Source organism: Tursiops truncatus, chromosome 6, assembly GCF_011762595.2.
Source record: "Tursiops truncatus isolate mTurTru1 chromosome 6, mTurTru1.mat.Y, whole genome shotgun sequence".
NCBI classification, from domain to species: Eukaryota; Metazoa; Chordata; class Mammalia; order Artiodactyla; family Delphinidae; genus Tursiops; species Tursiops truncatus.
In genome coordinates this window covers 95,035,085-95,058,836 of record NC_047039.1, presented here as the reverse complement: position 1 = coordinate 95,058,836, position 23,752 = coordinate 95,035,085, and the positions used below count along the sequence as shown (strand labels likewise).

Here is a 23,752-nt window from a genome sequence, read left to right as displayed (position 1 = left end):
ATTTCTGGGATCTGTTATAGGATTGATTTTTATCGGTTTCTGGAAATGAAATTTGGATAAGATAATATTCTTATTAAAATTTTTAGGTGAGAATTATTCATTGTAGAGTAATGTAAATTAAAAAGAAACATATTTAACAAAAAGGACATTCTTTATATGTTATTTCATAATCTGATTTTTTAACTTAATGTTATATCATGAACATTTATGTTAATATCAGTAATATAAAAATAGTAAATAAATAAAACAAAGCTTTATCACCTTTAAAGATAACCCAGTGCTGTGTTACATTGATTTATCATGATTCCTTTCACTCTGTTGTTAGACATTCAGGTTGATTTATGTAATGATGTAAAACTGGGATGCTTTTCCAGAAATGCAAAATACATTTCTGAGAATATTGGGAAACAAGAGGAAGTTCTGAAGTAAAAGAATGTCAAAGAGATTTCAGCCCTTAAACTGTAGCGTAGCAGATCACAGTCACTGTATATTGTGCCTCAAGTTTTTCTTTTCCTTGAATGAATCAGGAAGATGTTTGTATGTTAACTTTGTTTAGAATTACAGTAGGGACCAACATTGTTTGGCTTTTATGAAGAGAAAGAATGAGGGGAAAATACTCTAAAACTATACTGTCAAAAACAGCATCGTAATGAGGCACAGTGAATCCTACTCTATCTGATTTTCTGTGAGTACCTTGAGGTCTGTGTATATTATTTGGCAGAAGAGAAAGGCTGCATTATTCCCTGGGTTTCCTTGTAAGAGGCCCTAATTCTGTGGAAACAGACTAGGTCAGTTTGAAGGAAGCTAGCTGCTGGTTTGCAAAATGATACATTATGGGGAGCAGTCACTCTAGCTGCTTCAGACAAAATAACATCAACAACTTATACTGGAAATTAACTATGATTATTTGATATAATTTACAGGGAGAAGGGATCCTACTCCAGTATATAATAGAGTGCTTTCTTCCCATAGCCCACACCTTCAACTCTTGCCTTTCTGCTTGCCTTTCCTTCCTCTTCTTTGCCTAAAAGCACTGGTTGTAAGCAGGTTTAGGGTGGACAGTCACCCTCAGTCTTCAGTTAAGGACCCATAGACACAGTAACCAAAATGCTCATGCTGTTGCAGGACGTGAATGCTCTTCGAGGAGCTGGGCAGCCTATGGTGACTCCGTCCATCCAGCCATCTCTTCAGCCAGCCCATCCAGTGCTACCACAGATGACCTCACAAGGTAAGGAACCTCTCTGAGGCTCTGTGGCCTTGAATTGGGTCGGTACCAAAGTTGTCATCATTGTTCCTTAAAATGTTAGGCTGCATTGTTTTAGTATTGAGAACTGAACTAGAGTATAAAACTTGTCAGTTTGTCCCTGGGTAGGGCATTTTCAGACCTGGAGATGTATTTGGTCTGCTTGCTGTGTCTTCTGCTGTGTTGCATTGTCAGTTTTGGAAATTGGCACTCAGCTAATGAGCCATCTCCCTGTGTGTCATTCTGCACTTTCTGTCAGCTGATGGTGTCGAAGGTCTGAGTCACATGCACCTGAGCATGCCCAATTTCCTTCCACTAGCCCATTGCTGAGACTCCAGTAGAGCTGAGTTTAGGAGACTAGGTGAGAGAAGTGGTCAAGTCTGAAGGGTGGTGATTTGAAAGGTGATAATCCAGACTTGTACCAAGAAGCAAGGGATGGATAACAGTGAAAACTTCTTGCTTTATCTTAGCACCTCAGCCATCTGTTTCTGGGCTCCAAACACCGTCTGCTGCCTTGATGCAAGTTGCATCTCATGATTCCCACTCAGCTGTATCTGGAAACGCCCAGTCCTTTCAGGTAACAACATTTTTAAACCATATCAGTTATAAGCTATAATTGATTATGGTTCTAGGCAGTCTCTTTTCTTCTTCTTGCATGATTTGTACTGTACCAGTTCCTCACAGAGTTTATGATTTTTCTCCTTCCTCAACTCCTACTTTCTCATGTCTAAACAAGCAAGGGATTACGTGCCTTATAGGTGGTTGTAAAGATTTTGTGCAAGAACAAGCAAAGCACCTGGCACAAGGCCTGGCACATAGTAAAAGCCCAAGCAGTGTTTGTTTGTTTTCCTTTTCACACATGTCTAATTGAGGGCTATAGATTCAAGTCTTCTGTGTTCTCTTCTGTCAAACAGCTGATAGGCCAAGATTCTGCACTCCACTCAGCAGAACGGTTGTGGTGGAGGTCAATGGATGGAGGCTGTATGAAAATACAGCTGAACTCTTTGTCTAGTTATCCTCCAAAAGTGAGCTCTTAAAAGTAGGTTTTTTTCTGTTTTCACAGGAGGCAGTGGCAACAGCCTGTCTGCCTCTGCTGACTGTTTGCCCGGACAGTGGACTCTTTCTTTTGCCCTGACACATTTGATGGTTAAGACTTAACTCCCCATGGTAACAGACTCTCACTTCCTTGGTGATTCTTGATGGAGGGATCAGAGTGATGGTGGCCAAGTTATGCCCCTTTAGGAAGGGGTGTATCAGAATTGAGGAAAGTCCTACCTGGCCCTCTCCCCACTCCTGAATGGACCTAATGGAGAGTTATATCCTATAGACTAAGATTCTTTTTTAGTAATGGATGGGTGGTTATACCAATCCCTGGAAATGAGCTGGATTTCCTTAATTCAAGGAAGAATAACCATCATCACTAAAATGATAGCTGCTGTTTATTGAGCATTTATTGTCTTCCAGGCACTTACTTACGAGCTGTTAGGAACTTTACCTATATATCGCTTCATTTAATCCACACAACAACCCTAAGAAATGGTATTATTATTTTCATTTTATAGTTGAGATGGCTGAGGCTCAGAGGAAAATGAGAGCTCTTGGTCATACAGATAAGCATCACAATCTGGAAGGGGAGAGGCATCCTTTGGAAACTGGTGACTTTAGTTTGGAATCGCAGTGAACACCTCTTCTTTTACCTTAATGAAACCAAGCATCGTTTGCTTAGTTTTAAATTTTTTTTAGAGCATCAATAGGCCCAATGGCCGGGGGATGAATTCCTACTTAATTAAATCATCACAAGAGGACTGGGGAGTGACCTGAGACACGCTTCCCTCACTCTCTAGGTATGACTTTAGTGACCAGGCATCACTGGATTACATACATGACTCTGCTGCTGCAATTATTACCCAATACCAAACCCTGGTCTCATACATCTCCAGCTTCAATAAGTTTGAGTCTACTTCCAGTTTATCTACTTTATTCCATCCAAGACAAATTAAGCAGAAAAGAGAGATATGACTGTTTTATAAGCCATCTGTAACTTGGCATTTTCTCAGCCCTATACAGGTATGCAAGCCTATGCTTATCCTCAGGCACCAGCTGTTGCTTCCCAGCTGCAGCCCATCCGGCCCTTGTACCCCGCACCGCTCTCTCAGTCTCCTCATTTTCAAGGTAGGAGTTTCTCATCTTTTGCTCTTGCTGTGCTTTCCTCCCTCCCATCCCTTTTTCATTTTGACTCCAGTAGATCTCTGCCCTTTTTTCTTTTCTTTTTTTTAAACAAGTTAGTTGAGGTATGACTTACATACCGTGCAATTCACTCGTTTTAAGTGTACAATTCAATGGGTTTTTTTAGGATGTTTACAGAGTTGAGCAACTATTACCATAATCCAGCTTTAGAACATTTACATCATCCCCACAAAAACCCTCATGGCCACTTTCTGTGTTTTGTTTCTTGCATTTTCTCCTGCCAGCCCTTTTTAATTCCTCTCTCAGAGTTGCTCTGTAGAATTCATAGCTAATAGTAAAAGAGTAAAAACATTGGAGGAAATTGGGAGAAAACATGATGACTGTTCAGTATCTCTGAAAGCTATTTTGTTAAAATTTTAAAGTTGTGAAAAGAATATACTTTTATAAAAAGGTCAAACAACACAAAAAGGTGTGAAGTGAAGTTACTTTTTTCCATCATTAAACCCCCCTGACCTTAGGAAACGGTCACTTTTCAGATATCTTGTATACATGTACAAGTGTGGTTGCCTAGTGTAAAAAACAAAGCAAAATAAAATGCACACAGCTGGGATGGTATCCTGCCTTCTTGTTCTGCAGCTTGTCTTTTGTACAGTAATCACTTTGGGTATTAGGACAGTGGTAGGAAGAAGCAAGTATATCCCACAATGAAATGTATGGTCCTGGAGTGGTAAGGGTTTCCTGGGTGCATCCTTTGTCTGGAAGCCCTGCCCTTCTCCATCTGGGAAACCACTGAATCTGTCATCTCCTCTGTGAAGACTTCCTGTTACCATCCCTCTCTGCTCTCCTTCCAGAGACATAACTGTATACGTGTGTCACCAAAGAGTTAATCTTGCTTTTCTCTGTGCTTCTTTTGTACCTTGTAACCTCGTACATGGTTCATTCTTTGCACTTACAACACTCTGTTATAATGATCTGTTTACACGTGAGTCTCCTCACCAGACTGACCTTGCCAAGGGCAGGAACCGTGTTTCATTCCTTGCTGTATCCTTGGTACCTGGTCCAATACCTGGCATGCAGTTGGGTGAATGGAGAAGCAATCTGAGTTGCTAGTGCACAACTTGTGCCCTTGAACCAGACTGTATCACTTGATGCATTTTGCAGGAGGATAGCTGGTTATTGTTAGCTTTGGAGCCATTTTGCCTTTAACCCCTCTCCATCTTCTCCTGACAGTGTAAATCACCTACAGCATTTTCCAGTATTTGGAAATGTTCATTTCTTTCTTTCCTCTGCTGATAGAGCTGTTGGCTTTTCTTCATACAGTATCCTCTGCTACAGTTTCATAAGTTTCTTTTTGGCTAATGTCTGTTCAGGATCAGGTGACATGGCTTCATTTCTCATGACTGAAGCCCGGCAACATAACACTGAAATTCGAATGGCAGTCAGCAAAGTGGCTGATAAAATGGATCATCTCATGACTAAGGTGACTGAGTCATCTCATGACTAAGGGGCTGTGTTGAAAGTGGGGGTATAAAGAGGGGATACAAACAGGGAGCAACCAGGGCTATAGGTAAACTCTTCCTGGTTTCCTGTATTCATAGTAGTTAGTAGTTATTTCCCTAGAAGGGTCATTTTATTTGGGGATCCAGTTAGCAGAAGAAAACTCCTGCTTACATTGGAGATTGTCTCAGAAACTTAATAACCCCCTCAAAAAAGTAGTCAGACCTTGGGTAAATTGTATTTCTCCTTTTAAAAATGTCATGAAAAGTCTTTCTGACACTCCTTTTGTAGGTTGAAGAGTTACAAAAACATACCACTGGCAATTCCCTGCTCATTCCTAGCATGTCGGTGACAATGGAAACAAGCATGATTATGAGCAACATCCAACGAATTATGCAGGTGAGAGTGATCAAGAACAGAGCACTCTAATATGTATAAAATAGATAACTAATAAAAGAAAAGTATATCATTAAAAAAAAAAGAACAGAGCACTCAACCTGGAGATCTTGCTGCTGCTCTCTCTGGAGATGTACTACTGTTTGAAACCTCTACTCCAGGAATAAGAGCATGTGATAAATGTCACACGGAGTTGGGAAATTCTGGAAAATCCATTATGGCTTAATTACTCCAAGTGACTTATCACTCTATTATCAGAAGGAAACATTTCTTTTTTGACTATATTCCAAAGTTCCCGCTTCATTTTATAGCCATTTATACATTTAGTCTATTGGATGTAGTGATTTGTATCCATCAGGTAGAATTTGATACATTGTTTTAAGTATTATATTTATGTGGACATAAGTTCTAGATTTTTCTCTCAGATATGTAATAGTATCATCTGGTGTAATAGTATCATCTGGTATTCACTTTTATCTGGTGCTTCTCTCTTAACAAGTTAAACGTCATATATTTCGAATTAGGAAAATGAAAGATTGAAGCAAGAGATCCTTGAAAAGAGCAGTCGGATAGAAGAACAGAATGACAAGATTAGTGAACTAATTGAACGAAATCAGAGGTAATGACAGGTACGGGGCACTGGCTAGGATGGACAAAGAAGGGTTTAGTTTGTAAATGCCCAAGTTAAATAAGCATGTTTGTTTACAGAAGTTTATGTGTATTTCTGCTCTTTTCTGTTTCCTGCCTGTCATGTGAATTACTGCTTGTTGACTGAACGGATTTCAGGAGAAAGGGCTCAGGAGGCTGTGATGTAATGCACACCTGCGTTTGAATCCTGGCTCTGCTCCTCATTTGTTGTGTGGCTTTGGGCGTTTTATTTATTCCCACCGGCTCTAGTTTCCTCATCTGTAAAAGCAGTGTTAGTGCCTAGAAAACTCCTGATGTCCTCTTCTCTCTTCTGTGTGGGCTGACTCTTATTTTATCAACCAGAACTTCACTGATTTCCACATAAAACCCAAGCATTGTATAATTTTTCTAGATCCTTCTGAAAATTTTTTTTGTGGGGAGGGGTCAGGGGAACATGTTACAGCAGCATTTCACTTTAAAATATCCTCCCATATTTCTCTTCTCCAGTGTCTCTTGTCTCCCACATGGAAGGGGGAAGGGGTGTGGCTTTCTTTTCTTCCCTCCTTGTAGCCTTCATACTCCTGTCTCTTTCCTCTCTTATTTCCCCTCACCACACATGTTCAAATTCCCCTCCTCTTCATTCTTCAAATTCAAAGCAATTCACCCCGGTCCAGGTTCCTGCCTCCAAATTTGATTACTGCAGATCTTCGGAAAATAAAATGCTTTCAGATTGTTCCTGATGAAGGTATAGAGCAATGCTCTGACGACCGAATGTATTGATACATTGGGTTATACCTGGTATGCATTGAGTGCTTGAAAAATGTTTTCTTTTTCCCTGTTTATTTCACAGGTATGTTGAGCAGAGCAACCTGATGATGGAGAAGAGGAACAACTCACTTCAAACTGCCACAGAAAACACACAGGCAAGAGTTTTGCATGCTGAGCAAGAGAAGGTAAAGTAACTGGGGAGAGAAAAGCCCAAGTCAGGATGTGTAGAGCCAAGGAGTGTCCTCTGTACATCCTTACCAGTTCGCTTTTTAGAATTTTTGCCATCATTGAGAAGAGAACTAGAAATCTTCCAACATTTTTAATATATCCAACATCCAGATTTCTGTTGTATAAATGTGTTACAATAAGTTGACTCAAAAACAATCACTGATGTTAGTAATCTGGTTAAGGTGAGGATTATACAGTTTATTAGAAACTAATCCTATTCTGCTGAAAAAATCAACAGACGATTTCTGTTATGCCACATAACAAACATTTATTGTGAAGTTTGAGACTGTTTAGTTTGCTCCTTCATCTGTGTCTGCCAAAGCATTTTAAAGTTTTGCTGTTTGACTTCAGTCAGTTCAGAATTAGGTATTTTGACCTGTTTCTGAAGTAGCTATAAGGAAGGAAGACTGTTGTGGGTCTTGGGTTGAGATGACTGCTTTGGAAGCCCCACTCCTCCTGTCTTTGCTCCAGTGACACTGTTTTTCTGAAATGAGTTCCTTCTTGTTTGGGCTCCCCCTCATCAGCTGGGACATCGCAACCCTTTCATCTGCTATTTTCTCAGATTTAAGAAGTGTTTTATATTTTGTATTTGAATTTTTTTGAAAACATGAAAATTGAGTGGAATGCACTTTATAACTTGAGATAAGAGCTTTTGAGTGATCTTCCACTCTGCTCGTTCTTTGGTGAGAGTGACCATCCACCCCACTGCCTCTCCTGTGGAATTCATCCCCTCCAGTGGTCTTAGCTGCTGCAAGGCCCTATGCAAGTGGTCTTCCCTCTGATATCAGTGAACTCTGGAGCCACGATAGACGCAAAGCCCTCTGAGCGTTGTGTTAGTTCAGTTTCTGTTAGGCCAGTTGAGGCAAGACAGTGAGTAAAACTTTGATTCTACTTGCGGCAGGTGAAAATTCCTCTTCTGCCTGGAAGTCCAAACTGTCATTGTCCTCTGAGTTTAACAGATGAAAAGCTAAGGCTGCTGAACAGCAAAAATAAGTATCTTAGAGCTCACTCTAAAAGTCGCATGTTACTAAAAAATTTATTCTGACACTTACTAAAACAGTAAGGAAGATTTTATTCAAGACTATTGCAATAGATGGGAGTTCCCTGGTGGCTTAGTGGTTAGGATTCTGGACTTTCACTGCTGTGGCCCGGGTTCAATCCCTGGTTGGGGAACTGAGATCCCGCAAGCCACACGGTGTGGCCAAAAAAATAAATAAAATAAAAAGACTATTGCAATAGGGAAGAAATGTTGAGCTCAGCTCCAAATACAGTTAAGGGCAAGAGGGCAAGTGGGGAATTTACAGCCAAGGAGCAGAGTGAGGGGGGGGTCAGTGGATGGAAAATTACTAAGAGGAGACATCCTGGGTAGGGGGATTCTTACTAACGACAGGCCAAGGACTTAGACAGCAAAGGTTGGGATGGAGAACTTTGATCAGATATCAAGGGTAGAGATTCACTCTAAACTGACTTAGCAGGGATTCTTGCTAAAACTGGGCTGGTCCGGCCAAAGACAGGAGGGGAGAACAAGGTCATGGGCTTAGAGGAGCCTAACTTGAAGTGTGGTCAAGGAGAGAGACTTTGCCAGTGTACACTCAGATACTCATTCATAGCTTATTTCTTTTTATTTTGTACACAATTTGTTTTATTTCCCCCACCTTTAAGAGAGCCAAAATATCAGATTTTAAATGTAAGCTAGAAAACTGATTAAGGCTTTGGAATAAATGTTTAAAACTGAGGTAGGCGCAGTGAATACCCTAAGAAGGGACAAGTGATAATAAGAAAGTAGACAGCAGTAAGAATGCATGTAAAGTATAGTGGTATAGGAAGAGTAATGGTAGTAGCAGTGTAATAGTATAGGAGAGATGGTCCAACCCCGTAAATACACTGCTGCCCAAAAATCAAAATCAGCGGAGCAGTTGCTCACTGCCTTTCCTGTCATCTGATTTCTCCTATTTTTTACAGGAGCACATCAATTCAGGTGAAATGAATGTAGTATTTGTCATTTGTTTACCATTCCTTTTCATTGACCATCCTTTTAATTATCATTTTCATCATCGCCCTTCATAAACAATATCTGTAGACACTTTTCCAGGGTAGTCATTTTGACTTCATCGGATGTTACTTGAGACTATTTAGCTCCTGTTTGGCCAGTACAGAGCACCATTTAAAATGCATTGAAAAAAAAAATAAAATAAAATGCATTGAGCAGTCAAAGAAGTTGGAGTGTTCCCTTCTTTTATTACCACTGTTCTTCAAAGAACCCCCAAAGCAGTTACTCTCACGTGACCGATCTTTATAGTACTACTGTGGGTTGGCCAAAGAGTTCATTTCCAAGTGAACTCTTTGGCCAACCCAATATTAGTACAGTAGTGCTGGAGAGGAGTTGTAGCCTGAGAAGTGGATTGCCATCAAAGGCATTCAATTTAAAATTTAAAATACCCTTTTCTTGTTAAAAAAAAAATGCTTGTTCATTATAGGAAACTTAGAAAATGGCAGGAATACCATTTCTCATGTATCAGATTGGTGAGATTTAACAATAGGTGGTGACTGTATACCAAGCCACTGAGTATTTTTTCATAACACTATTCTTAATAGTTGCGTACAGGATAGATATATCAATTTGCTTAAGCTCATTTTAAAAATTATTTTGTGTTTCCATTGTTTGGCAACTATAAACAATGCTGTATCGGTCATCCTTGTAGCAAAATTTTTGTGTTCTTGCATAGTATTTCCTAAGGACAAAGTTTTGCAAGGGCATTCCTGAGTCAGAGACCTTGCACATTTGAGGGCTTGATTTGGGCTTAATTCAGGTTGAAGGTGGCCTTCGCTATCTTCCTACCAGTTCAGCCAGCACAGAGTATGTGAGGTTGGGCCATCACCATCTTTAAAGTGACATCGTACTTTGTTACTGTTCAGGCCAAGGTGACGGAAGAGTTAGCAGCAGCCACTGCACAGGTCTCTCATCTACACCTGAAAATGACCGCCCACCAAAAGAAAGAAACGGAGCTGCAGGTACAGCTGACAGAAAGCATGAAGGAGACGGACCTCCTCAGGGGCCAAGTCGCCAAACTGCAGGCAGAGCTCTCAGGTATGCCCTTGCTGGAGGGGGCTGGGATTTTGGCAATGTAAACTTAAAGAATTACACTGTTTCCTTCCTCCCAGTCCATTTGGCATAATGCTAATGAAGTTTGTGAAGGACAGAGCCAAAGGTTAAGGTGAACCAATATAAACCTATTACATGATTGTTTGGCATAAAGGACAACAAAAGAACTGACTATCCATTTAGAGTGGGTCAGTGGCCACAGTTCTGCTTTGTTTGGGCGAGTGTTGAGTATCCTTGGTACTTAGGATTGGCCTCATAGGCCTTGAAGAGTTCAACTAACTTGTGACTAACTAATCTAACTGAAGGGTTCCTTTAACTTGTGACTCAGTAGAAAATTAAGAAGCAGGTGCTTCCTGCTGCAGTTGCCTCTTTCCTAGAGCATGGATTGCAGTCCTTCAGCCTGGCACTCAAGGCCCCTCCACCTTGGCTTATTTCCTGTATGTTGCCCAATTCAACGTAGCTCTGGACATGCTAGCCAGCCTGCTGCTTCAACACATCCTGTATTTCTTGCCTTGCTTTTTATGCATGCTGTTCTCTGGACTTGGTGTGCCCACCATCGCCAAGATTTGACTCCAGTTCTCTCCAAAAACTGCCTCTTTCAGAAACTTTCCTTTTTTTTTTTCGAGAATATTTGATCTCCTTTAAAATCCTTCATCTCCGAGTGCATTATTATGCCCATTATCAGAGATAGCCTTTGATCAGCACTACTTATATGTGTTTTCCCTTCTAGAATGCAAGCCTCTGAAGGGCAAGGATGGTGTCTTTCTCATCTTTGTAAAGTCCTTCCCTTAGTATTAGTTTAGTGCCTGGCACAATGGTGCTGCTCAAGACATGGTGACTTGAAAAGCAGATTTGTGAAGACTGGCGTGTTGATTCATCCACCACTTTGTATAAAGAAAGACATGTGGAAGGCGCAGATGGGACCAGTGGGTGGGGTGTGGCTGGAATAGCAGCAGAGTTAGGAAAAAGCAAAATTAACTTGCCCAAAAAGAAAGCTAAAAAACACTGATGTCAGTTGGTGAAGTGATACGTTGAAGATAAATCCCTTCCTTTTTAGAGCATCACTTGGGTGCACTTGAGGGAAAATCTTAGATTTGAATGTCGTACAGATAGCCTCTTTTCTGTTTTTGTGGTGCTCTGTGACAGTTACCTTAAGGGCACCATAAGGATCTCAAAAGTCTTCCAACAAAATTAATTTTGATGCATGACATTTTTATTTTTTTATTCTTTATTGATGTATAGTTGATTACAACGTTGTGTTAATTACTGCTGTACAGCAAAGTGATTCAGTTATACATATGTGTACATTCTTTTTTTAAATATTCTTTTCCATTATGGTTCATCATAGGATATTGAACGTAGTTCTCCGTATTATACAGTAGGACCTTGTTGTTTGATGCATTACATTTTTAAGAAATATTCCAAATAGCTTTATTTGAGAAGGAATGTTTTGAAAGCAGACTCTTGGTAGAATGTCCCAGCTACCACGAGAGTTGAGAATGTCTTACCCAGGCAGTGAGAAAGGGCCTGGACCACTACTAAACAAAGATCTCAATGTGTTGAGTCCAGTGTGTTGAGATGATGACTGAAATGGAATTGTGGGAGTGGTAATATTCCGAAGGTGGTCTCTGACCGCTTGGAACATTTCTCTTCCATTTTGTATGTGTCGAAGGTGACATGTAGGTGCAGAGATAAATATGGATGGATGGGGGAGTCAGTTTATGGCTTGATAAACCTGCTTTTGGTCAGTGAGGTGATGCTGGGAGAAATGAGTGGAAGAGGCTCGTGTGGTAGGGTTGGGAGATGATGGAATGCAGCTTTGAAGGCGGTGCTGGGATGCCATACAGCCCACTGCAGCTCTGGTTCTGCAGCCAAGTCTCTGTGCTGTCATATCCCAGAGCTCCAAGAAACCTCTGAGCAAGCACAGTCCAAATTCAAGAGTGAAAAGCAAAGCCGGAGACAACTGGAACTCAGGGTGACGTCCCTGGAGGAGGAGCTGACTGACCTTCGAGCTGAGAAGGAGTCTCTGGAAAAGGTAAGTTCTACATCTGAAGTTTCTCTGTTGGGCCCAAGTGGCCAGGGTTAGCTGTTTAATAAACATTTTTATTTTCCTTTTAAAAATTACAGTTGCATGTGCTCATTGTAACAAATACAAATAATACAGAAAAGTATAAGATAAAAAATAAAATTTATCTTTTCCCCCTCTCATACACTAGAGGCAACAACTATAAAAGATATATGATTATTCTTCCAGATTGTTTTCTGTGTATATAATATATACATACACATACGTATATACATGTATGTATAAAATAAATGTACATACATATATGTATGCTGATAACATTTTTAACAATAATGAGATCGTATTTATTTTTATTAATTAATTTATTTTTTATTTTTGGCTGCGTTGGGTCTTTGTTGCTGTGCGCGGGCTTTCTTTAGTTATGGCGAGTGGGGGCTACTCCTCATTGTGGTGCGCGGGCTTCTCATTGCGGTGGCTTCTCTTGTTGCGGAGCACGGGCTCTAGACATGTGGGCTCAGTAGTTGTGGCACATGGGCTGTAGAGCACAGGCTCAGTAGTTGTGGTGCATGGACTTAGTCGCTCCGTGGCATGTGGGATCTTCCCAGGGCTTGGACCTCTGTCCCCTGCACTGGCAGGCGGATTCTTAACCACTGTACCACCAGGGAAGCCCCTGGGATCATATTTAATACTTAAAAAAAAAAAATTGTATTGTGGCCATTATACTAATGAGAACTTTCTCATTCTTTTTTTTTTGCAGTGTTGATTATTTTTATTTATTTATTTATTTAAATTGGGGTATAGTTGCTTTACAATGGTGTGTTAGTTTCTGCTGTACAGGAAGTGAATCAGCTGTATGTGTACATATACCCCCTCCCTCCTGGACCTCCCACTACCCACCCCCATCCCACCCATCTAGTTCCCCACAGAGCACCAAGCTGAGCTCCCTGTGCTATACAGCAGGTTCCCACTAGCTATCCACTTTACACATGGTAGTGTATATATGTCAGTCCCAATCTCCCACCCCCCCTCCTCCGCCCTGTGTCCACACGGCCGTTCTCTACATCTGCATCTCTATTCCTCCCTGAAAATAGGTTCATCTGTACCATTTTTCTAGATTCCACATATATGCGTTAATATACGGTATTTGTTTTTCTCTTTCTGACTTACATCACTCTGTATGACATTCTCTAGGTCCATCCACGTATCTGCAAATGACCCAATTTCATTCCTTTTTATGGCTGAGTAATATTCCATTGTATATATGTACCACATGTTCTTTATCCATTCATCTGTCAATGGACGTTTAGGTTGCTTCCACCTCCTGGCAATTGTAAATAGTGCCGCTGTGAACATTGGGATGCATGTGTCTTTGTTGAATTATCGTTTTCTCAGGGTATATGCCCAGTAGTGAGATTGCTGGGTCGTGTGGTAGTTCTATTTTTAGTTTTCTAAAGAACCTCCGTACTGTTTTCCATAGTGGCTGTATCAATTTACATTCCCACCAACAGTGCAAGAAGGTGCCTTTTCTGAACACCCTCTCCAACATTTATTGTTTGTAGATTTTTCGATGATGGCCATTATGACCAGTGTGAGATGATACCTCATTGTAGTTTTGATCTGCATTTCTCTAATTATTAGTGATGTTAAGCATCTTTTCATGTGCCTCTTGGCCATCTGTATGTCTTCTTTGGAGAAATGTCTGTTGAGGTCTTCTGCCCATTTTTGGATTGGCTTGTTTGTTTTTTTGATATTGAGCTGCATGAGCTGTTTGTATATTTTGGAGATTAATCCCTTGTCAATTGCTTCGTTTGCAAATATTTTCTCCCATTCTGAGTGTTGTCTTTTCATCTTGTTTATGGTTTTCTTTGCTGTGCGAAAGCTTTTAAGTTTAATCAGGTCCCATTTGTTTATTTTTATTTTAATTTCCGTTACTCTAGCAGTTGGGTCAAAAAAGATCTGTGATTTATGTCAAAGAGTGTTCTTATGTTTTCCTCTAAGAGTTGTTTTTGTTTGTTTGTTTGTTTTGTTTTGTTTTGTTTTTGCAGTACGCGGGCCTCTCACTGTTGTGGCCTCTCCCGTTGCGGAGCACAGGCTCCGGATACGCAGGCTCAGCGGCCATGGCTCACGGGCCCAGCCGCTCCGTGGCATGTGGGATCTTCCCGGACCGGGGCACGAACCCGTGTCCCCTGCATCGGCAGGTGGATTCTCAACCACTGCGCCACCAGGGAAGCCCCTCTAAGAGTTTTATAGTGTCCGGTCTTACATTTAGGTCTTTAATTTTCATTCTTTATAACTACTACATAATAGTCTACTGTGAGGCCGTACCATAGTTTATTTAACTATTCACCTGTTGATGGATATTTATGTTTCTCTTTTTTCACTATTTCAAGCACTGCTGTCGTGGACATCTTTGTACTATATAACTATTTTTGCAAATTCTTTTGAGCATTTCCATAAAATGGATCACTCAAATTAGAATTGCTGCATTAGGAGGGAGACGCAAGAGGGAAGAGATATGGGAACATATGTATATGTATAACTGATTCACTTTGTTATAAAGCAGAAACTAACACACCATTGTAAAGCAATTATACTCCAATAAAGATGTTAAAAAAAAAGAACTGCTGCATCATAGAAGAGTGCTTAACATCTAAATTTTTGAAATAAATATTGCCAGATTATGCTTGAAGAGTTTGTTAGCTTACATTTCCAGCACTGTGTGAACAAGCCCATTTCTCCATAGTTTTTCCAACTCTGCACGTATCAATTTTTCTAATCTTTATAGTCTGATCGGTGAAATATACTATCTTGTCTTAATATGTTTTTGTTAGTATTAAAGCTTTTATATATTTAATGCCTATTTATATTTCTTCTGTGAATTCTTCTTAATGTCCTTTGCTATTTTATCTATTGTAATATTAGTTTGATTTAGACACACTATTAAAGGTGCTAATCCTTTGTCAGTCATAGATGTTACAAATATTTTTCTAGTTTACTGTTTTTTAACTTTACTAGTATCTTTTGATGTTTTATAAATTTAATATCAGGGTAATACTAGCCCCACTGAATGGACTGGGAACAGTTCTGTCTTTTTCTGTGCTCTGAAACAGTTTAAATATGAAAACAGCAACCTCTTTCTGAGGTTTTAATAAAACTCTAGTAAAGTCCTTTTGGCCTAGTGCCTTTTTAGGGGATAAATCTTGGTCTGTATTTTCAGTTTCTTCTATGATTTTCTCAGGTTTTTTAAAAACCAGTTCTTTCTGATCTTGGGGGCTGTTTCAGTTTTTCACTGTTCTAGATACTCCTGCAGTGACCGTCCTTGTAGCACATTATCTTTGTGAACATGATCTACTGCTTCCTTAAATTATAATTTGTGTAAATTCTGGGTGTGTGTGCGTATTTTGAAGGTCCTGTCACAGGATTCTGATTTTCCTACCAGTAGATTGTGAAAGTATCTACTTCCCTCTGCCCTCACCACTGTTAAGATATTCCCCATCTCTTCATAGAATGGTAGATAAAGCTCTTCTTGTTTTCCTTCTTCTTGTCACAATTTTTTTCTGCCAGTAGCCAAGAATGTTAAATAAATAGGGGAAATTAAATTGCAAAAATGAATTGTTTCCAGAAACGAAGTAAGGACCCAGTGATGTTAATAACTACCACCACCAACCATCACCATCTCCATTTATCCTCTATCAGACAACTAGAGCTGATGATGGTTCTCTTGTTCCTAAGAACCTCTCAGAAAGGAAAAAGAAGTCAGCTCAAGAGCGCTGTCAGGCTGAGGAGGAGATAGATGAAATTCGTAAATCACACCAGGAGGAATTGGACAAACTTCGACAGCTCTTGAAAAAGGCTCGGGTGTCCACGGACCAAGCAGCTGCAGAGCAGGTAATGGGAAGCTGAAGCACTTTGGAAATAAAAGGAAGGCATGAAGGACTCAGAAAAGTTTCTAGTTTCTTCTTTATCCTTTAGGGTGAGATTTCTCATAGTTGATGGGCTAACTTTGGACAAAGGTGGAAGAAGAGCCAGGAATCGAATGGAGAATCTTCTTCCTTTTTTAAAGCTTAGTGAGAATTTTACTATAAGTAAAATATGAAGGAAAAAATTCTTTATAAAAACATTCCAGACATAAGGCCAAAGTCCTCACCCACCAGACACCATCCTTCAGGCACATTATCGTCCTTGAAAAGAAGGGACTTATTTAGGTAATTAGGCAGGGAATCCAGGGATGGTGGCAGTACACAGCTGGATCTCTAGTCCGTTTGACAGCAGCCTTTCTTTTGGTAAGTTCCTAAATTCATGTTTGCATGTTCTTTAATTAGAGTGAATTGGTGCCCTCACTTTGATCACCTATGGGAATTTGGACAAAAATAAGTTTCTTCTGAACCCATAAAGTTTAAGGGCCTGGATCCTGAAAAGTATGATCATACTAGGGCCCTGCCTTCCTGGGACGTGTCTAGACAGTCACACCTTTACCTGGTTGGAGTACCTTTTAGAGTCCTAGCAACCAAGGTCTTCCAAACCGTTGTTTCCTTGCTAAATCTGGGCTCTTAGCTTACTCTTTTTGCCTTATTGAAGATGGGCTTCCTTAGATGCGACTGGACCCCCCAGCATACGGGTATTACTTTCTCTTGGCAGCTGTCTCTAGTACAGGCTGAGCTGCAGACCCAGTGGGAAGCCAAGTGTGAACATCTGTTGACCTCTGCCAAGAACGAACACCTGCAGCAGTACCAGGAGGCGTGTGCACAGAGAGATGCCAGGCAGCAGGAGCTGCTCCATCTTGAGGAGAAGGTGGGTGTTTTCCCTGGACTTAGACAGCCTGGTTAATTTGAGGCAAACAGGTTGTTCAAGTCTTGCAGATCCTTTTGTACCTGAAAGATGTTAATAGCTTGAAAACAGAATCATACTTGCTCAGCTCTCCAGTTTATCAGTAATCTTTCACATACTCATTTGGGATGACAGGTCAGTGACCTAGAAACAGCAGCACTCATGATCTGGACCATGTTTTCCATTATAATCTGATCCTTCATTTATTAAGCAAATATTTATTGAGTGCCAGTTGGGTTCCAGACACTGTGTTAGGGAAAGGAACTCTCCTCAAGAATCTTACAATCAAGGAAGGGAGACCGAGGAACAGAGATAAGGATTAAATGCTGTGAGACCCAGAAGAGGAAGTGCCTAGGGGAGCACGGCCAAGAAGGACAAGGAGCTTCGGTGAGGTGGGGAAGGCTGGGGGCGGCGGCAGAGGCTCTGGGCAGAGGCTCTGAGGTGGGCTGGAGCACAGGTGTGGTGGAATCATCTGGCATAAAAATGAGAGAGAGAGAGGGATGGCTTAGCGCCAAAGTCCTCATATCTGGAGGTCAGTTTCTTAAAGTACCCAGTTGAAAAGAGGAAGGCAATCTTGTAGGTGAATAGGTTGCTTCTAACGTCCACTGTTCATATGTCTGTGTGACTAGGGTTATCAAACCCTGCCCCACCCCCGCCCCGCCTTTTTATTTTATTCTTGACCTGATGAGGAACAAGGCAAGTGACCTTGTTGGTAAAGAGGAGATGAAGTTGTGAGTTGAGATTGAGTGATGAGGAAATGGAGTGCCCTGAGTCAGCAGGCCTGGGTGGGGGCGGAGGGTGTGGATGTCAGCAGACCGAACGAAGTGAGATTGACACTTGAAGCTTAGGATGGTTCTCCTCCTCCTGGGTTTCCTGACCTTCACCTGGAAGTCCAGGTTCCAAGGCCACAGCCACAGTCTGTTTTGCAGTGTTTAGCCCTCCAGGCCCAAGTCACAGCCCTGACAGAGCAAAATGCACAGCACATCAAGGACCTGGAGAGCAAGTCCCAGATGTCTGGGGTTGAAGCTGCTGCTGCTGCTGCTGACCCCTCAGAGAAGGTGAGCTGCCGATTTCGGAGAAGTGAGCCATGTCATGTCAGGGGATTGAATGTACACATCAGGCGCTCGGAAAGAACTTCTGTTAGTTTGTTGTGTTGTTAGCTTTTTTCCTAACTTTATCGATCTCCCACTTATCTGACTTAAGTCACAGTTAACCCATTGAATCTATCTCTTTGGTGGCAACCCCCAAAGGGCCTTATCCTGAGGCTTTGACAGATAAGGGAAATGTTTCTAAATCACAGGGGAGGAGTGGGAAGTGTGCCCAGCATCTTCTAGCCACTAATCCTCATAGCCCATGACAGCTCTAGTGGTGGCCACGGTGGGAGGAAAGCATCAGTGAGTGGTCTTTGAGCAGTCTTGGGCACACAGGCCACAGCTTACCCATCCTTCATAGCCCTCCTCTCAAGTGCTGCTCATTATTGAACATTGTCCCCTCCACAGTGACAGCCTTAGGTGTCTCAGTCATTGACCAGCTGTGTCCCACTGTAGAGTTCTAAGAGGGCTTCATTTTAGCCTTCCAAACCTCTCTCTGGAAGTTACATGCATCCCTTAGTCGCTTGATTTTGGCAGTGTACATTTTGGTACTGTTTTTCTCTCCTCATGTCGTCACTCAGGTCAAGAAGATCATGAACCAGGTGTTTCAGTCCTTGCGGGGAGAGTTTGAGCTGGAGGAGTCTTACAATGGCAGGACCATTCTGGGGACCATCATGAACACTATCAAGGTACAGCTGGCTCTCGATTGTTTCATCGAGATGGGTGTCTTGTTGCTCAAGTACCGTCTAAGGGATCCTGCATAAAAAAATGATTCAAGGCTGTTCATCAGTAACTAGGATGCCTGGAATGACTTACCTGCACAGATATGGACAGCCTCCTTTGAGAGGAGGAAACAAAGTCATTTGAACTGAAAAAAACTAACTGAAAAACAAAGTCACTTGAACTACATGACCAGTTGTGTTAATAGGAGAGCTAGGAGTGCCTAGGAGTGCCTCTGTTTCCAGTCAGTGATCCTCTCCTCTTTCTTGGCTTTTGAACAGATGGTGACTCTTCGGCTGTTAAACCAACATGAGCGAGAGAAGGGAGAGAGCAGCAATGAAGAAGAGGAAGAGGAAGAAGAAGAGGAGCGACCTCAGAGTGCTTCCGGACAGTCTCAGGCACCCTTGAACAGGGAGAGGCGGGAGCCCCCCATGGTGCCGTCAGAGCAGGTGGTCCAGGAAGCTGCCCCGCTGCCTCCTCAGGCCCTCCCCACTCCCCAGGCTGATGCACAGAGAAGGGAAGGGGAGCCCTCGGAAGCAGAGGCGCGCTCAGAGATAAAAGAACCGGCTTGCCTCCCCTCCCGAAGAGCTCTGGGGCCCCCAACTTCAATTCCCCCTGCGCCTCCAGGCCCTGTGACTGTGGACTCTGCGGGTGAGGAGGCGCTGGCAGCCAGCCCATTGGGAGATGCCTGTGTCGGGGAGCAAGAAAGCTCCACGAGACTGCCCCTGACTTCAGACCCCGAGAAGGTGGACCTGCTGGCTGTGGGGCCTGAAAGTCCAGGAGGAGAGCCTCAGGCTCCAGAGCTCCAGAAAGACGAGGATGGCACTAGCTCCGCTGCTCCCTCCCAGGAGCCGCACGGCACAGAGGCAGCGTCTGCGGCCGTAGGAGCAGTGCCTGGATCCGAACACCGTTCTCAGCATCCCAGGTGTGTCCCCTGGGCAGAGTTTCAGGAACAAGGCGGCTGCGTGTGGAGGTTGTCTCTGGTTTTTCCAGGGCTGGTGACTCATCCTCAGAGCCTGGCTGGCCGATTTGCTTACTCATTCATTCATTCATTCATGCATGCATGCATGCGTGCATGTATTCGTAATAGGCTCTGTGGCAGGCACCGTGGTAGTGTGGGTGGCAAGGCAGAGTTCCTGAGCTGAGGAGCTTACAGTCTGGTGGAAAGACAGACAGACTCTTACACAGTTGAGCTCGAACAGCGCAGGGGTTAAGGGTGCTGACCCTCTGTGTGTAACTTTACAGTTGGCTCATCCCCAGATTCAGCCAGCTGTGGGTCGAGTAGTACTTTAGTACATATTCATTGAAAAAAGTCTACATATAAGTGGGCCTGTGCAGTTCAAACCTGTATTCTTCAAGGGTCAACTGTATGTTATAAATGCATGACAAATGCTTCATAAAAAGAAACAAACAGGGTGTCTAATAGAGAATAAAGGGAGAGTTATTCTGCATTAGACAGAGTGGTAAGAGGGGCTTATTCTACTTTAGATAGAGTGATTAGAAGGAATTATTCTACTTCAGGTAGAGTGATTAGGGAAGGATTCTGAGAAGGTAACATTTAAGCTGAGACCTGAAGGATGGATAGAAGCCTTCCCTGCCAAGAGTGGGAAGAAGCATTTGCAGAAAGCAAGAACAGCACGTGCAAGGCCCTGCGGTAGGAGGGACATGACACAATCAAGGAAGAAGGCACAGTGAGTGGGAGGAGAGTGGTGTTATGCTGAGGTTGGAAAACTCAATAGGAGCCAAGTCATGTGAGATTTTGTTGTCACTGTTGGAAGTTTGGACTTCAAGTGCAGTGAAAAGCTATTAAAGGGGTTTAAGCAGAAGGGTGCCATGGTCTGATTTACCAGCTTTAAAAGATCGCTCTGGAGACTTCCCTGGTGGTGCAGTGGTTAAGAATCCACCTGCCAGTGCAGGGGACAGTTTCGAGCCCTGGTCCAGGAAGATCCCACATGCCACGGAGCAACTAAGCCCGAGAGCCACAACCACTGAGCCCGCATGCCACAACTACTGAAGCCCACACGCCTAAAGCCTGTGCTCTGCAGCAAGAGAAGCCACCCCAATGAGAAGCCTGCGTGCAGCAGCGAAAACCCACTGCAGCCAAAAATAAATAATATAAATAAATAAATCTATTTATTTATATATATTTATTAATAAATCTATTTATTTATAATTTTTTAAAAATTATAAAAAAAAATCGCTCTGTAGGTTATGGAGGGAGTCAAGAGTGCTGGGAGGCCAGTGTGGAGAGGGAGGAATTCCTGGGTGATTACCCCAGGATTCTGTTGGATTCTTAACCCAGAGCCTGTGGGCATTGTGGCCTGTAGCAGAAACAACATTTTCCTATGACTTGGTTTTCCTGATTTTTCTTTCAGTCTCTCTGAGGATGAAGAGGATGAACTGTTTAAAGGGACAACTCTGAAAGTTCCCAGGCCCAAAGCACAGGCTGAGGAGGAGGATGAAGACGAGGTGGTAAGGAAGTCCCAGGCGCTGCCAAGTCCTCACACTGCTCCCTGGGGGCCCTTCCCTGCTGGCTGTGAGAAGAGGAGTGGAGTCTGTTGGTGGCCCTATCCCTGGGCTCTGTGCTCAGGGCCCTGTGGGAGCAGGCTTGGGGTTGGGAGGGGGCAGCTCTGTAAGCATGGTGGGGGTGGTCAGATACCACTTTATTCTTGACAAAGGACCACAGTCTCCATTCATGCAGCAGTGGTTTCTACTTTAAGTAAAGAAAGTCGGGCTGCTTCGTCCTGTACTAGAGTGCTGAAGCCTCAGGCTTCCTCAGCTCTGCTAAGGGATTATATTTTAGAATTGGAAAGGACTTTGATGATCTTCTTGTCTGGCATCCTCATTCACAAACAGACTGAGGCTCAGAAGGATGATTTACCTAAAGCCAAGAGTGAGTTAATGCAGAGCCAGGACTACAACCCCAGGCTCCTACTAAGACCACCTGTTTCTAAGCATTTTCTGCTTCATCAGCCTGCTTTCCAATCAGCTGCCTTGTTTTGTCACAACATCCCTGGGCAGAAAATGGGTTAAGCCCTGATAGCGTAGCCTCACTTCTCGGGAACTACTCTGGCCCATGATCAGTCTTCACGGGACCATCCAAAGGGAAGGCCACCAGAGCAGAAGGTACCTTAGTAGAGGACACTCAGTGTGCCTTCTCCAGCATCAATCCCCGCTGCCCCCATGGGACCTGTTCCCTGCCAATCCGGAAGAAGAAGGCCAGGGGCTCAAGTCATGAGAAGAGAGGAGAGTTTCCTCGGAGGCCCCTTAATCCCCCTTATCCTCCTACCTGATTGGAGGGTGTGAGGGAGGGAGGGAGACTAGGGCTAGGAGGCTGTGGCCCTGGGTTCCTGGGGTTTCTTCATCTTGGGATTCTCCACTTGGTCATGTGGCCAAGCCTCTGAACTCGACTCTCTCTCAGATGGTGGGGCCGCGTCCAGAGCCAGACAGACCGCCTCAGGCCACAGCGTCATTTTTTCAAATGTGATTGTATTCTTCCCTGCTTCCCTTCATCCTCCTGCATCCTCTTCCCTGAGGGCTGTCTGCTTCTCTGTTCCTTCATCCTACTCCCACTTTGCCCTTTGACCCTTCCTTTCTGACACGAAATGTGTAAGTTACCACATGAGAGGAAACCTGTCCAATCAGTACACGTTTCTTAAATAAATGACAAAATTAGCCAAACAAAGTTGGTCTTCTTGTTTCTGTGTTGAAAGATTGCCTCCCTTCTCTGACTGCTTGTCTCAGCTTTTCTGGAAGCCTAGGGTTTGCTGGCCTCAGGGTTGGTCCTTTCAGTAAAACCCTAACCAGCAACCTCCCTTCCAACCTGGAGCCGGGAACAGATGCTGGTCACTTCACCTTGCCCAGGCGGGAAGTCCATCTGGTGGTGCAGGGACAAGTGAGGACTGACTGCTCTTTCCTGTTTTGTCAGAGCATGAAGGGACGCCCGCCCCCAACACCCCTTTTTGGAGATGATGATGATGACGAGGACATTGACTGGCTGGGATGAAGACCCAGGAAACTGGTGCAAAGGTTTCTCTACCAACCTTTCCCTAAGCATGATTTTGCACATCCAGCCCTGGGTCTAGACGAGCCACAGGGTGAGGTGAAGGTGAGCATCCTGAGGACAGTAGTTCAGATATCTGAGTTAGCCGATTTCTGAGCTCCCGCCTGGCCAGGTGAAGCAGAGTGTGAACCTGTCTTCAGAACGCTGGGGTTGTCAGCAGCCCGCCATGGTCCTGCCTCAGAGTCCCCCATGGAAGAAGGGCTGGGGGGCTCCCCTTCAGCCAGTCCCTACAAGAGTCCTGCCCACTCCCAAGCTTTTTATTCTCTGAACTCTCAGACTGATCTGCCTCTCAGTACTCAACTGTGTCCCAGCAACAAGACCGTCACCTGGGGTTAGGTCTCCCTGGTAGAAGCGAGGGTGGAGTATACCATCTAAACCTGGTTCAGTTAACAGCCTTGCCTGCAGTCCTGGGACATATATCTTTTCTCTGCCTTAAAGCTGATATAAGAGGGTCAATGAATATTTGAAATTAACAAAACTAAAATAAATGTTTGCAATGAAACTTGACTCAGGGTGAAATCGAATTTGGTTCTGAGGGCAGTCTGTGCTCTCTGGGAATCTAAGGGTAGGAGCTGTAACAGATCTGGGTTGGTTAACATGCATGAAAGCATTGTGCCATGTTCCCTTTGGTACTTAACCCTGGAACTTTTAGGCTTTCAAAGAAGGTCACCACTCTGCTATCCCAGCTCATCCCAGCTACTTTAAGGCTCAGGGCAGCAGGGTTGTCTGAGGACCAGTCCTGTCATCCACTGGCTCCTGCAGGTGTAGTCCTACACCCTAGGAAGCCATGCAGAGAAGGTGGGAGGGTCCCTGTGTTCTCTTGTCATCCATGATGGCACCTGAGAAATTGAGTCTTCACTTTGAGAGCACCTTCCATTCCCTCTGAGTTTAGGCCCAGGACTAATGTAGGGAATACTGAGAAAATATCTGTGGTCATTTTACTTATTCCAGGATTTTCTAAAGACCATGCAGCAGG

General features: G+C 43.2%; 1 protein-coding gene across 8 annotated transcripts in view; it reads left to right on the top strand.

Annotated features, from left to right (window-relative positions):
* The window catches only part of FKBP15 (FKBP prolyl isomerase family member 15), a 61,863-nt gene that overhangs the window by 30,993 nt on the left and 7,118 nt on the right, over positions 1-23,752 (top strand). For 2 of the 8 annotated variants that reach the window (XR_012332643.1, XR_012332644.1), the window contains exons 13-28: positions 1,126-1,228; positions 1,714-1,820; positions 3,301-3,415; positions 4,801-4,910; positions 5,219-5,326; positions 5,848-5,942; positions 6,801-6,903; positions 9,863-10,034; positions 11,948-12,084; positions 15,772-15,963; positions 16,714-16,866; positions 17,832-17,960; positions 18,575-18,682; positions 18,995-19,638; positions 21,089-21,185; positions 22,642-22,821. Coding sequence is in view for 6 of the 8 variants with exons in the window: in XM_019946418.3 (XP_019801977.1) it covers positions 1,126-1,228; positions 1,714-1,820; positions 3,301-3,415; positions 4,801-4,910; positions 5,219-5,326; positions 5,848-5,942; positions 6,801-6,903; positions 9,863-10,034; positions 11,948-12,084; positions 15,772-15,963; positions 16,714-16,866; positions 17,832-17,960; positions 18,575-18,682; positions 18,995-19,638; positions 21,089-21,185; positions 22,642-22,719 (2,451 nt within the window). In the remaining 2 variants the exon portion in view is untranslated. Of the gene's footprint in view, positions 1-1,125; positions 1,229-1,713; positions 1,821-3,300; positions 3,416-4,800; positions 4,911-5,218; positions 5,327-5,847; positions 5,943-6,800; positions 6,904-9,862; positions 10,035-11,947; positions 12,085-15,771; positions 15,964-16,713; positions 16,867-17,831; positions 17,961-18,574; positions 18,683-18,994; positions 19,639-21,088; positions 21,186-22,134; positions 23,284-23,752 lie in introns of those variants that run through there. The other 6 variants (XM_019946418.3, XM_019946415.3, XM_019946416.3 and 3 more) reach the window with 5 other exon arrangements.